The following is a 12,637-nucleotide window of genomic DNA, read 5'->3' as shown; positions in this document are numbered from 1 at the left end:
ATTTGTTAGTTGGGATACAACTAAGTTGAATTCTTAAGTCAGAATTTAATCATAACTTCAAAATACTGCTAATTTTAGAGGAAAAGACTCTAAAATGCGCTCAATTTAATTGGATAATAGGTTGTGGTATGAAGAGGTGATTATCAACTTGTTTATCATGGTTAGCAATGATATAAAAGCTGTGGTTGGATTTTTGATATCTGCTGTTGTTATATTAGCTGCAAACAAGTTTGCTCACAGTTCTCAATTGTAGCACTTCTCCGGACTCTATATATGACTGAATACATTTTTGGTTTTCAAAACTACACTTTATTTCTAAACTAGTAAATTTTAAAAACATAACTACAGAAGGGGCAGACTTATTTTGTAGAATTAATTACACTCTTAATTCATACCAAGCATTGAAAACTAGAATGTGAGTGACACTTGAGTAGAATTCTAGGATTTTTATTTTCATAACCCTATCTTGTTAAAATTGAGGTTCCTATTGAGTGCTTATGATATCATAGCTGCCCTGTCCATCCAGAGTTCAGCCAACATGAGATAGTTTATTGGATTACTTTATACTTCAGAGTAGATGCTGTTTAGTAGAGATGCTCATTAGCAGGAACCTTATAAGCCATGTGTCTTTTAGTTCTGTTTCCTGCAACTGTGATAGGACACTGATGAGAACAGCGTAGGGAGGAAAGAGCTTCTTTTAGCTCATAATTCCAGGTTACATCCCATCATTGCAGGAGAGTCAAGGGCACAGGAACTTGAAGCAGCTCGTCACATCCACAGTTAAGAGCAGAGAAAAATGAATACATATGTGTGTGCTTGTGTTTGTGCGTGGTTCTTCATCGTTCTCACATAGTTCACACTCCAGCCCACAAACTGGTACTGCCCAACTTCATGTCAGATTGTTTCAACTCAGTCAACCCCATCAAAAGATCTTTTACAAGTATGTACACAGGTTAACCATATTCCTACAGCTCCTCATTGTGACTGTCTTCACAAGTGATTCTAGTTTGTATCAGGTGGGCAATTAAAACTGATTATCATAGATATAAAACACAAGCATGGTTCCTGGCTGATATGTATTGACATTTATGTACAGGCCTGTGTTACATAGGCCCTAATAGAAAGTGGTGTTAACTTGTTTAGTTTTCTATGTGTGATGTTTATTTTAGAGTCAGAAAGACAGTACATATAAAAATGGTACAAACAATTGTAGTATGTTTCCTCCACTTGAAAGGATGAAAAGTTATGATGAAACGTTTCTCTCAGAACGTTGAGTAGAGGTGATAGACTCAGTAGAGTTCATCAATTAAAGTAGAGTACACAAGCTAGGCATAGTAGTGTGTCATTAAAGAGGCAGGGGGATAACAGATTCAAGATAAGACAAGCCTGGACTGTATAATGAGACCTTGTCTCTAACCCACAAACAATGAAAATGTGAAGTACTAGCCAATGCAATTGGTAATAAGACTTTTCTAAAAACTCCATCATTGGTACAATTGTTAATTCATTATTGTAAACTGGGAACCACAGATGCATTTTGCATTAATTTCTTAGTGTCGATATATTTCAAATGCCTCACAAGAAGGACATAGTATTACTTTGTTCACTCAAGGTCTACTAGATGATTCTAGACACATTCAGAAGACCTTGGAAGAACACTTCTAATATTTTATGGATAATAACAAGGCAAGGGAAGTGAGTTAGGGGAAAGTTCAATAACCCTGAACTGAATTAGAATGATTATAATTACAGCTATGTGTTTAGCTTTTGATTGGGATTTATTTATTGCTAAATTGATGTTTTAATAAGAAACTATGAAAAAATTTATACCAGTGAAATATTCTAAGTTGTATAATAGGAGAATTACCCTAGATCAGCCATTGCTTATTCATTACAGTAATAGTTCTTGGGTAGGAAGGTATGTTTAAACATTGTGCTCAGTGTCAGTGGTACCAGAGGCAGCAAAATAGATCACCTTTTCAAGCTGATAGATAGAGCCTAATGACCACAAGTGAACAATTAAATACTTAACTAATTATTTAGCTTTCCTTAAGAATTTCTGCAGTTTGTTGGAAACATGGACGAGTAACAGCTTTTCAAGTATTTTAATGCCTTGAATTTAGTTCCCTAGAAGAATATTTATAGCAGTATTTAAGTAATAGCCTTCACTTATTGAATGCCCATCAGCCAGGATTATAGAATTTTTAATGATTTTTAATAACCCTACAAGGTTTCTCATTTAGAATCCATGATATTAAAATGAACAGAAAATTGAAATAAGATCTAGAGGGAATTTTTGTTTGTTTTTAGTTTAAGCCAAGGTCTCATGTACTCCAGGCTAGCCTAGAACCTTTTACATAGACAGGTCTAGCCTCAGACTTGTGGTGATCTTCCTGCCTCTGTCTCCCAAGTGCTGTCCTTACAGACTATGTGTCACCAGGCCTTGTGGGCAGAGTATGTAAACAGAGGTTTCTTTCTTTCCCACCCGTCCCACAGCTGCTTCCAAATAATCAGAGGCTTATATTAATTATAAATTCTTGGCCAATAGCTCATGCTTATTACTGACTAGCTCCTACATTTAAATTAACCCATTTCTATTAATCTGTTCATCATCATGTGGCTTGGCGCCTTTTCTCAGCATGGCATTCTCATCTTGCTCCCTCTGTGTCTGGCGGAGGACCCTGACTCTGCCCTTCTCCTTCCCATCATCCTTAGTTTGGTTGCCCCAAATATACTTTCTACCTGGCTATGGGCCAGTCAATGTTTTATTAAGCCAGTGACAAATCTTTACAGTGTACAAGAGGATTCTTCCCATAGCAATGCTTGGACAAAAGTCAAGAAATTTCTTAAAAATTAAACTGTATTTGTAACTGCATTTCTTCTAAAACTGAAAATTCTATGAAATTACAGGCTGTCATTCCCATATACATCTGTAATTATTCAGTATCAGAGTGAATGAATTTTGTTTTTAAACTGGAGTTTTACTTTGTCCTTTAATTCCAGGATTTGCATGGCCATATCTATTTATCTTCCTGTACTGTTTAGAGCTGAATACAGTGACTCATTTGAAACTTTAAAACACAGAAAATATAACTCCAAATGGTTGCTCCTGGGGAAGACCAGTGCACAGGTGTTCCTCAACTGAATTGGATGGTGCTGGCCTCATTTTTTAGCAGGAAAGAGCCTCTTCTGAAATTCTCCCCAGCCTTTTCATGTTGCATATTAATGACACTACTTCTTAGTGTCTTAGCTATTTTAATTATTTTCTTTTAAAAATTATTTTGTAATAATGCTTGCTGAATTGATATTGCACTAAAAATATTTTATCCATCCAATTCATATTTTTAGCAATGTAATTACTGCTTTGGTCAGATGATCTATTCTTCTTGGTCTCAAACTTTATTATGCCTCAGATTCAACTGGAAAGCTACTTAAAATGTAGGTTTCTTCCAGACCCAATAAGTGTCACTTCTAACAAGTTCTGAGTTAATCCTGATTCACTGTAAAATCTGACTAAGCCATAGCTCAATACACTCTATTTGAAAGGAAGCATTAGAGGAAAAAAGATACTAAATCAAGGCCCAGTGTTCTTGAAGCTTTTGTTATTGTTGATTTTTACAAAATATTTCATATGGGACAGTATCTCCATAATTTCATTGCAGATGAGTCTGATTAACTCTTTACCAGCTAATAGGTCCAGGAGTGCAGTGCCTGTTGTCCAAGGGGGGTGTCCAGGAGTGCAGTGCCTGTTGGCCAGTGTCCAAGAGTGCAGTGCCTGTTGGCCAGGGTCCAGGAGAGCAGTGCCTGTTGACCAGGGTCCAGGAGTGCAGTGCCTGTTGGCCAGGGTCCAGGAGAGCAGTGCCTGTTGGCCAGGGTCCAGGAGTGCAGTGCCTGTTGGCCAGGGTCCAGGAGAGCAGTGCCTGTTGGCCAGGGTCCAGGAGTGCAGTGCCTGTTGACCAGGGTCCAGGAGTGCAGTGCCTGTTGGCCAGTGTCCAAGAGTGCAGTGCCTGTTGGCCAGGGTCCAGGAGAGCAGTGCCTGTTGACCAGGGTCCAGGAGTGCAGTGCCTGTTGGCCAGGGTCCAGGAGAGCAGTGCCTGTTGTCCAGGGTTCCAGGAGTGCAGTGCCTGTTGGCCAAGTGTCCAGGAGAGCAGTGCCTGTTGGCCAGGGTCCAGGAGAGCAGTGCCTGTTGGCCAGGGTCCAGGAGTGCAGTGCCTGTTGGCCAAGTGTCCAGGAGTGCAGTGCCTGTTGTCCAGGGTTCCAGGAGTGCAGTGCCTGTTGGCCAAGTGCCCAGGAGTGCAGTGCCTGTTGTCCAGGGTTCCAGGAGTGTAGTACCTGTTGTACAGGGTTCCAGGAGTGCAGTGTCTGTTGCCCAGGGTTCCAGGAGTGTAGTGCCTGTTGTACAGGGTTCCAGGAGTGCAGTGTCTGTTGTCCAGGGTTCCAGGAGTGTAGTACCTGTTGTACAGGGTTCCAGGAGTGCAGTGTCTGTTGCCCAGGGTTCCAGGAGTGTAGTGCCTGTTGTACAGGGTTCCAGGAGTGCAGTGCCTGTTGTACAGGGTTCCAGTAGTGCACTGCCTGTTGTCCAGGGTTCTAGGAGTGTAGTGCCTGTTGTCCAGAGGTCCAAAAGTACAGTGCCTGTTGCCCAGGGTCCAGGAACGCAGTGCCTGTTGACAAGCAGTTCCTCCAAGTTGGCAGGAATCAGTATAAATATACTGTCCCTTCTTTACTAAGAACTGATTCTTTTCTTCCAGGAAAAAAAAATTCAGATACATAAGCTAATTTATAAACCAAAATACATGGTACCTCTCCCCTCCACCTTGTTCTTGAGAAAGCTGAGAATAGAAACCCATTGATCACAAAGGAGTGTATGTAACGCTGTTCATGAGAAACATGAAGCTGAAATGGAGGGAAATGACCATGAATGGCTAAGTAGATGGAGGATACCAGACATCACCCAGAAATCCAATTCTTATAAAAACGAAATTTAGTATTTTAGGGAAGTGAGTTTTAAAGCTTAGAATCTGGGATCCAAGAATTCTCCATAAATACCTGCTCACCTGTAGACTCTACCACTTTCCTGCTAGAAAAGAGATCATACTGCATTTGCCTGCTGAGAGTGAGAACTTCTGCTGTCAGTAAGAAAGATTGGAGAAAAGACCATAATGACTGGAGGTCTGAGGGTATGTCTGTATAGGTTATTTTTATTCACATCTTACAGTGCTGAATATAGAACCTAGAGCCTTGGGCATACTCTAATGTTGAGAAGTGTCTTCAGTACTGGCCCAGCTTTGGAAAGACACTTTGTTTTTCTCATGCATTTTCATAAAAGTTTTGTAATTGTCACAATTTTTGAAAAACATTTAACAATAAGATTCAATGCCCATTCTCCATTAGTTTTGGAACCTAAACTGTGTGCTCTTATTTTACTTTTTAAAATCTATCTGAAAGGAAAATATGATGCACAATTCAATTTCAAAAGAACTTACTCAATTAAATTAAATTTATTTTATTGAGATTTTTAAAATTGTCCTTTCATTTTGATTTTTACATTAGTTTGTTAAGATTATTGTAAAAGAAAATGTCTGCCTCCCAAAATTAATAAAACTGGTCTCATGAATAGCTGTAAAAAAAAAAAAAAACAACTTTGCTGCATTTCTTTACCAGCATTTTTGAGATGATGTGAGACATTCAATTTCTTACTGTTTAGTTTTTTAGTTTGAAACCCTGGTGCTCAGTTTCCAGGGTAATAGTTTTGATGATGCTTATTTTTCTAATGGGAGATAAGCTTCACCTGCCATATGATAGGCTCAATATATTTCACACTAAAATAATTTTTTGTTGTCATGGAAGGCAGGGCTGCTAATGGAGAAGTTTGAATAAATACATTCTGTAGAGGTGAGATATAAAATGTGGTCCACCTGAAGATACACTGGACAGCTGTTTCCTGGAACCTTGGAGAAATAGGATAATTACTTGCTATTCTGGACTTTTATTCTATTTTTGCTCATAAAAAGCTTAGAGATCTTTTTTGTCGATTGTGGTCTGTGGGTGTAATTAAACACAAAGTGACGAAAGATGTGTAGGCATCTATTATGCCAATATTATGATTGTGTTATTTGTCTTACATATTTTTCCTCAATTTTGTGTATTCTGTTAAAAACACCCTGAAAAAAGTAGACAATTATTCCATTTTAATCAGTAATTCATTTGAAACTTTTATTCTGAAAACATGAAGTAACATAGTTATATCATTTTGGTGAGGGACAAGATAGTGTAACTGGAGAACAGGAATGCTAGAGATGTGCAGGCAGTTACCTGGGCTGCCTTACTCAGCTCTCTTTAGAACCAACGGTTCTGTGACAGAGACACAGGAAGAGAAAGCAGCAGTGATGGGTAGACGGGAAGCACTGGTTAGCAGAGAAGTTTGTTTCATTGAGACATTTTCACATAGATCATCAAACTTTCTTCCCATTCACCCCTCTCCTGCCCTCCCTTCATCCCTCGGGGTTTCCTTTCCTCTCCCCATCCTTCCCCTCCTGCTTTATGTGTACAATATATAATGTGTATCTTCTTGCCCTCTCCCTCTCTTTGCCCCTCTGTTTTTAGATACCATTTCCTGTCTCATATTTCCTTTCTATTTTGATGCCCTCTATACACATATGCATTTATGTATGTCTTACATAAATACACACATACATTTAAGTCAACACTTCCCATATGAGAAATATTTGTCTGAGTCTAGCATGGTTTACATAAGATGATTATATCCATATCCATAAACTTTCTTGAAAATGCCACAGTTTCATTCTTTATAACCAAATAAATTCTATTGTTCACATGTACCCCATTGTCTTTTAATCCATTCATATATTGATGGGCCTCTGGGCTGATCCTATGTCCAGATTATGCAGTAATGAGCATGGCTGTGCCTGGTGCAGGCCTGTAGTCCTCTGGACACACAGCAGCAGTATTGTAAGAGCTCCAGTGACAGCCCTGGTTGTAGTTTTTTCAGGAAACTCCATAGTGGTTTCCATACTGGCTGCACTAGTTTCATTTCCCACCTGAGGTGTGTGAGGTCTCCTTTGTCTAAACATCGTATTAGCATTGTTGACATTTGTCATCTAGATGGCACCCATCCTGATTGAGGTATGATGGAATCAAAGCAATTTTCATTTATATTTTCCTGATGTCTAAGGATGTTTTTGACTATTTATTTCCTGAATTTATCTCTTCCTTTGAGAACTATTTTCAAGTGTATTAGTTCATTTAATGATTGGCCAGTTGCCTTATTGGTACTTAACATTTGGAATTCTTTATAGAGTGTAGATAACACCTGTCTTCAGGTGAGTAGTTGGCAAATAATTCCTCCCATCTATGGACTTTTCAACTCTGCCTATGTGAAATATTTTTCAGTTCTTCATAAAGAAAGTTTCTGCACAGCACAGGAAAATATTATTAGAGGGCAAACATTCACAAAATGGGAGAAGATTGTCTAGCTATCCCCAGACAAAAGGGCTAAGATACAGAACTTTAAAAAGAATTGCAGAAATTAGGTATCAAGTAACTAAAACTGCTAACCAACAAGTAGGCTGATTTTAAGATACTACCTTACCCTGACCAGAATGGTGCTCATCAAAAAATATGACAAACACTAGAAAGATTGTTTAAAGAAAGGAACCCCTACCCACTGTTGGTGGGGGTGCAAATTAATGCAACCATTTTGGAAATCAATTTGGTGATTCCTCAAAAAACTAAAAATAAACTAGCAGGTGGCCCAGACCCAGTTGTTTTACTTGGCATACACCCAGAGAACTCTGGGCCCTACTATAGAGATAACTGTGCCCCATGATTGCTGCTTTATCCACTACAGCAAAGAAATGGACCCAACCTACTTACCTATCAACCAGTGAACAGGTAATAAAAATCAAGTACATATATAAAATGGAATACTATTCAGCTCTAAAGAAGTGAAACACAAAATTATAGAAAAATGCATGAACTTAAAATTGATATCGGGCGATGGTGCACGCCTTTAATCCTAGCACTCAAGAGGCAGAGGCAGGCAGATCTCTGTGAGTTTGAACCCAGCCTGGACTACAGAGTGAGTTCCAGGAAAGGCACAAAGCTACACAGAGAAACCCTGTCTCAAAAAAAACAAAAACAAAAAACAAAAAAAGTACTAATTGATATTAATTGAGGTCATATAATATTACAAAGAAAAAGAATGTTTTTCTCTTATGCATATCTAGCCTATTACAAATATGTACATATGTAAACAAATGTACAAGTGGTTAAACTATAACATGTAGAAAGAAAAAACATAAAAGATAAATAGTAGGTGGTGAAGAAGGATTAAGTCTAGGTGCACACATTAAATCATGGACAGGTATAGAGAGAAACGGAGTTCTGGGATCAGGACAGGTTTATTAACAGGTGAAATCAATAAGATACATTCACGACACAGAACAAGGTTGACCCAGCTGCTGACCCAGCTGTCACTGTCCTGCTGTTCTGCCTGAGGGAGATGGGAACCAAACTGTAAGCCATGCTTCTCCATGGCTTGAGGCCTGCTCTGACTACCCAAGGAAGCGCCCATCCTTCTCCAAAGGTTCTTAAGCGGTCTTCTCTTCAGAGAAGACTATGCTCATTGGACCAACTGCCCCACTCAATCAGTTGTTGGACCAAATGACAGAATTCTCACAACAGACAGAGAATAATGAAACCCATATAATGCTAATTAATTGTTTTTCTAGTTTCAATTGTCATTAATTTTTTACGTGTTTTTTTTTTTGTGTGTGTGTGTGTTGGATGAATCCATAAAAATATAATTAATAGTAGAAGTGTAAGATCCAATGTGAGGCTCCACAGCTTCAGAAAGCTATTCTAACTATGTGGAAGTTCATTAAGAGTGTCTGGCTAATTTCACATGTGATATTTTGTATTTATAAGTACTTTACAAAAAAGTTTTAAACTATAAATAAAAAATCATTTTACAATCTCTGTGAATAGATGTCTAAAAGGTTTTCTGATGGAACCTTAGTAGTAAAAGGAGACATATCCTATAGTGCAAAACACTATATTCAAAGAAGGGAACAATTAATAATAGGAAAGCATTGCATCCCTCCAGGAAGCTGCCCTGGTTGGAGGAGCAGCTCATGTGAAGGAAGCAGCTCCCACAGAGTCACTGTGGACAGTACATTTCCACCAAGCCTAAGGGGCGCTGTGTGATGGCCACTCGGGTATAGCATCCCTATTAGATGGCAGTATTTCCATCTCTGGAATTTTATACATGCATATTTTTAAAAGGGAAATATGCAACATTTCCCACTGATAGAAACATTAAGGTTTTGTTGTTTTGCTTAAATCCAAGGACATTAAAAAAAAAAAAAAAAAAAAAAAAAACTGTTTCAACACATTTGTGAGTTAGCTGTCCAAATAATGCCTTCTCTGGAAGAGGAATAATGGATAGAAATTAATCTACACAGGAAAAGAATCCAGACATTATTGCCCTGATTTCCCTTTGCCAGAATTCTGTGTATCTGGCTTTGTTTTTCCTGGTTCCCACAGCCTGGTTGTGATGAGATTCCTCTACCTGCCAATTGGTCTGAGGACTCTCCTGTCCCTGTCCCTGCTGATGCTAGTGCTGAGTCCCCTAGACAAGGAAGAACTTGCATGATGAGGGGTATCACTTTTATATTTGTCCTTGGAACTGGTTAGATGCCGGTGGGTGTCCCATCTTGGGATGCTGAATTTATTTTTTGCAGAGGAATCATTACTATAAATGTATGCCAGAGGTGTATCAAACCTTTTTGAGAGGCTATGCATCCCAGTTTCCTTACAGGTAAAGTCTGTAATGTGTGTTGGCCTGAAACACTATTGACATGCTCTTTTTATACAAAACTGAGGTATATATTTCAGCCATCCAAAGTTTAAATAGGCACTGGCCATTTGTACTTGGGTAGTGAACATATTGATTGACTGATTTATAGGCACAGATATTCACTTATCCTTTGCACGTAAAAAAGTATCAACATCAGGCCTGAGGGTCTAAGAGAGGAAAATATTGCAGTTCTAAGTCATAGTTGGTTTTTGTTTTAAGTATAGCAGGAACTGGAAGCAAGAATATTGATAGGTGGTTTAAGATAACATTAGGATTTGTGAAATGGACAAAATAAATAAAGTTAACAACAACAATAACAAGCCAAACCTTCATAAAATTTTTATTCTGGGGTGTGCTTGTTTTCAGAAACTACCTCTGCTAAATCTCCTGTCAGTGCTGAAACTCGAAGGAAGAAAAGCTTCTAGTCCTCCAGCCAACTGCAGTGTAGCCAGAGAAACAGGCAACCAAAATAGAACACCAGGATTGCTGTGCGTGGGTGAGGCAGAAACCACATTATGAGCAAAAGCTTCCAGTGTTATTTTAGAGCCAATACAGCTCTGCACTTCTCTGCTCTCTCTTCCAAAAACACATACTACAGAAATAAAATGAAATGAAATGTGTGTGCATTCTCCCTCTCTGGGTTAGGAGTCTTCTTTTTTCTTGATTTCCTTTCTTTGGGGGTGAGATGCCAGCATGAAAACCCAAGCATGGAAAGCAAGTTGAGGAAGGAAAGAGTTAATTGCTTTTAAGGCCCTGAATAGAGAATTATGGTTTAAAAGATAGAGGCTGGACAGCTGGCTTTGCTGGGGTATTTTTAAATGCATTAATGCAGGCTCCAATCACTCGGCCATGCTTGACCTATTTTTGGCTCAGGCCGACCATTGTTCTATTTCTGTGCCTGTGGGCCATGCTGTTGTTGATTCATATGCAAATGGATTATCACTAGCTTTAGCCAACTTGAGCTGAGAGAGACTGAGACAGGGAAGGGAGAGAGGCACAGACAGACAGGAGGACACCCTCTGGAGCCACTTGCAGGATGAGGATCTCTCCTTGAAACCCTCGAAGTCCAGGGAGCTAGACGCCAGGTTTAATTGTTTTCTTTCTTTCTGCCCCCCATGGGTAGAGTTAATATTTTTCTACTTATTCTTACAAAGAAATAACCCCGAAGCACATTCCTGTTGCCCACCTGCTTTTAGTTTCCAGGATAACCTAAAACTCCAGCGAGCTACAGCATCCACTCTGCTCCTTCTGCTTTGCATACAGGTTGGTAACTGGGGGGAAAGAGCCCAGGTCTTTTTTAAGAGGGTATGTCCATCTAAGCAGAAAGGAAACCATTGTGGAAGTTGATCCTCCGCTTGCTTGCTGTTTCTCCTTGGGGAGGAGGGAGGACCAGTCAGGGCAGCTCCTGGGACCAGAGCACCGAGCAGTGATGAATCTTTCATGGAGCTGAAGTAAGAGTGACTGGAGTATGCTGCAGACAATTTACGAGAGTGACTCCTGTGTTTCCTCAGATGGAGTGGCCGGACGAGAGCAGCTCTTGGCTCAGCAAAGAATGCACAGTATGATCAGCTCAGGTAGGATCTCTTTTATAGCTGGGATGTTTGTTTTCTTTTTGAAAAGGCTGGAGGGCAGGCTGGTAAGGAAATGAAGGGAAAGCAGCTTGCTTAAGGAATTGCTTTTTCGGTGTGATGTTGATGTTTTTCTTCTTGGTGCTATTGAAAGGTTTAACTTAGATCCTTCCTTTTACCATTCCCCTGCACGTTCCAAGTGTGTCTAGGGAAGGGTGCTTCTGAATGAAATTGCAAAGCATTGCTACTGATGCAAGAAGACATTGACTTAAGTAAAAGGAAGGTGTTCGCCTTACTGGGCAACTGGAGAAGGAGACCTGTGCTGATTGTAAACATATGCTAGTGGGACTGTGAGTCCATCGTGGGGCTTCTTCAGCCAGCGGATGATTTCGTTTTCAGTGTGCATACACAGCACAACTATGTATAGACCTACCTTCTGAAGCGTGCGTCTGAGGAGTTCTCAGGTAGTTTTGTTCTTTCCCTAATGTGACTTTTCCTCTCAAGCTTGAAGTGGATCTGTTTTGGATGAAACAGAATTATTACCAGATGCTTATTTTAATTTACCACCAAACACCTGGGAAGTCTAGCATTGCCAGGCAGGTGCAGTAGTGGCAGAGAGAGAGAGAGAGAGAGAGAGAGAGAGAGAGAGAGAGAGAGAGAGAGAGAGAGAGATGTGTTAGAAGCAGGTACAATGCTTTGTCAAATTCTAGTTTGTTTGTAGTTTTTCCGACATGCTTGAGCTCTCAGAGATGTACTGAAGGGAGATGGGTTTGACCACTTCTCAGTTTACTTCAGTTTACTGCATCCTTTCCAGGCAGTCTGATTGACTCCTGTAACTAGTTCATAGGCTTTTGTCAGCCCACTCCTGCCCTTCTCCAAATGCTGTAGCTTAAACTGGTTTAGAGCTCCTCCTTGGTGCTTCTGTGTCCCACCTTGGGCTTCATCTTAACCCCAGATCACTGCCTAGATCCTCAATAAGGCTCCCATATAAAACAGCCCTTACTTAGTACACTTAAGTGAGAAAGGAATATTCCACAGGTTGGCATGAAGTTGGCATCGGTGCCTGCACACATTCCCATCTGTGGGTCCTGTTTAAAGCCAGTTCTGTGTGAAGCTCTGCTCAGTGAGATGGTATTCAGATCCTCTGTTTACCCAGTCTTTTTATGGAATCATAATGAAATGTCAGTTTTGT

At 39.8% G+C, this 12,637-nt stretch overlaps 1 protein-coding gene across 17 annotated transcripts in view; it reads left to right on the top strand.

Moving 5' to 3' along the window:
* Positions 1-12,637, top strand: part of Hdac9 (histone deacetylase 9) — an 893,084-nt gene that overhangs the window by 384,142 nt on the left and 496,305 nt on the right. For 10 of the 17 annotated variants that reach the window (XR_004946518.1, XM_036205789.1, XM_036205785.1 and 7 more), the window contains exon 3: positions 11,389-11,451. Coding sequence is in view for 16 of the 17 variants with exons in the window: in XM_036205789.1 (XP_036061682.1) it covers positions 11,389-11,451 (63 nt within the window). In the remaining variant the exon portion in view is untranslated. Of the gene's footprint in view, positions 1-10,485; positions 11,141-11,388; positions 11,452-12,637 lie in introns of those variants that run through there. The other 7 variants (XM_036205793.1, XM_036205799.1, XM_036205792.1 and 4 more) reach the window with 4 other exon arrangements.

The sequence above is a fragment of the Onychomys torridus genome, chromosome 14, assembly GCF_903995425.1.
Source record: "Onychomys torridus chromosome 14, mOncTor1.1, whole genome shotgun sequence".
Classification (NCBI taxonomy): Eukaryota; Metazoa; Chordata; class Mammalia; order Rodentia; family Cricetidae; genus Onychomys; species Onychomys torridus.
The sequence above is the reverse complement of the archived record's forward strand: the minus strand, read 5'-3'. Positions and strand labels throughout refer to the sequence as shown.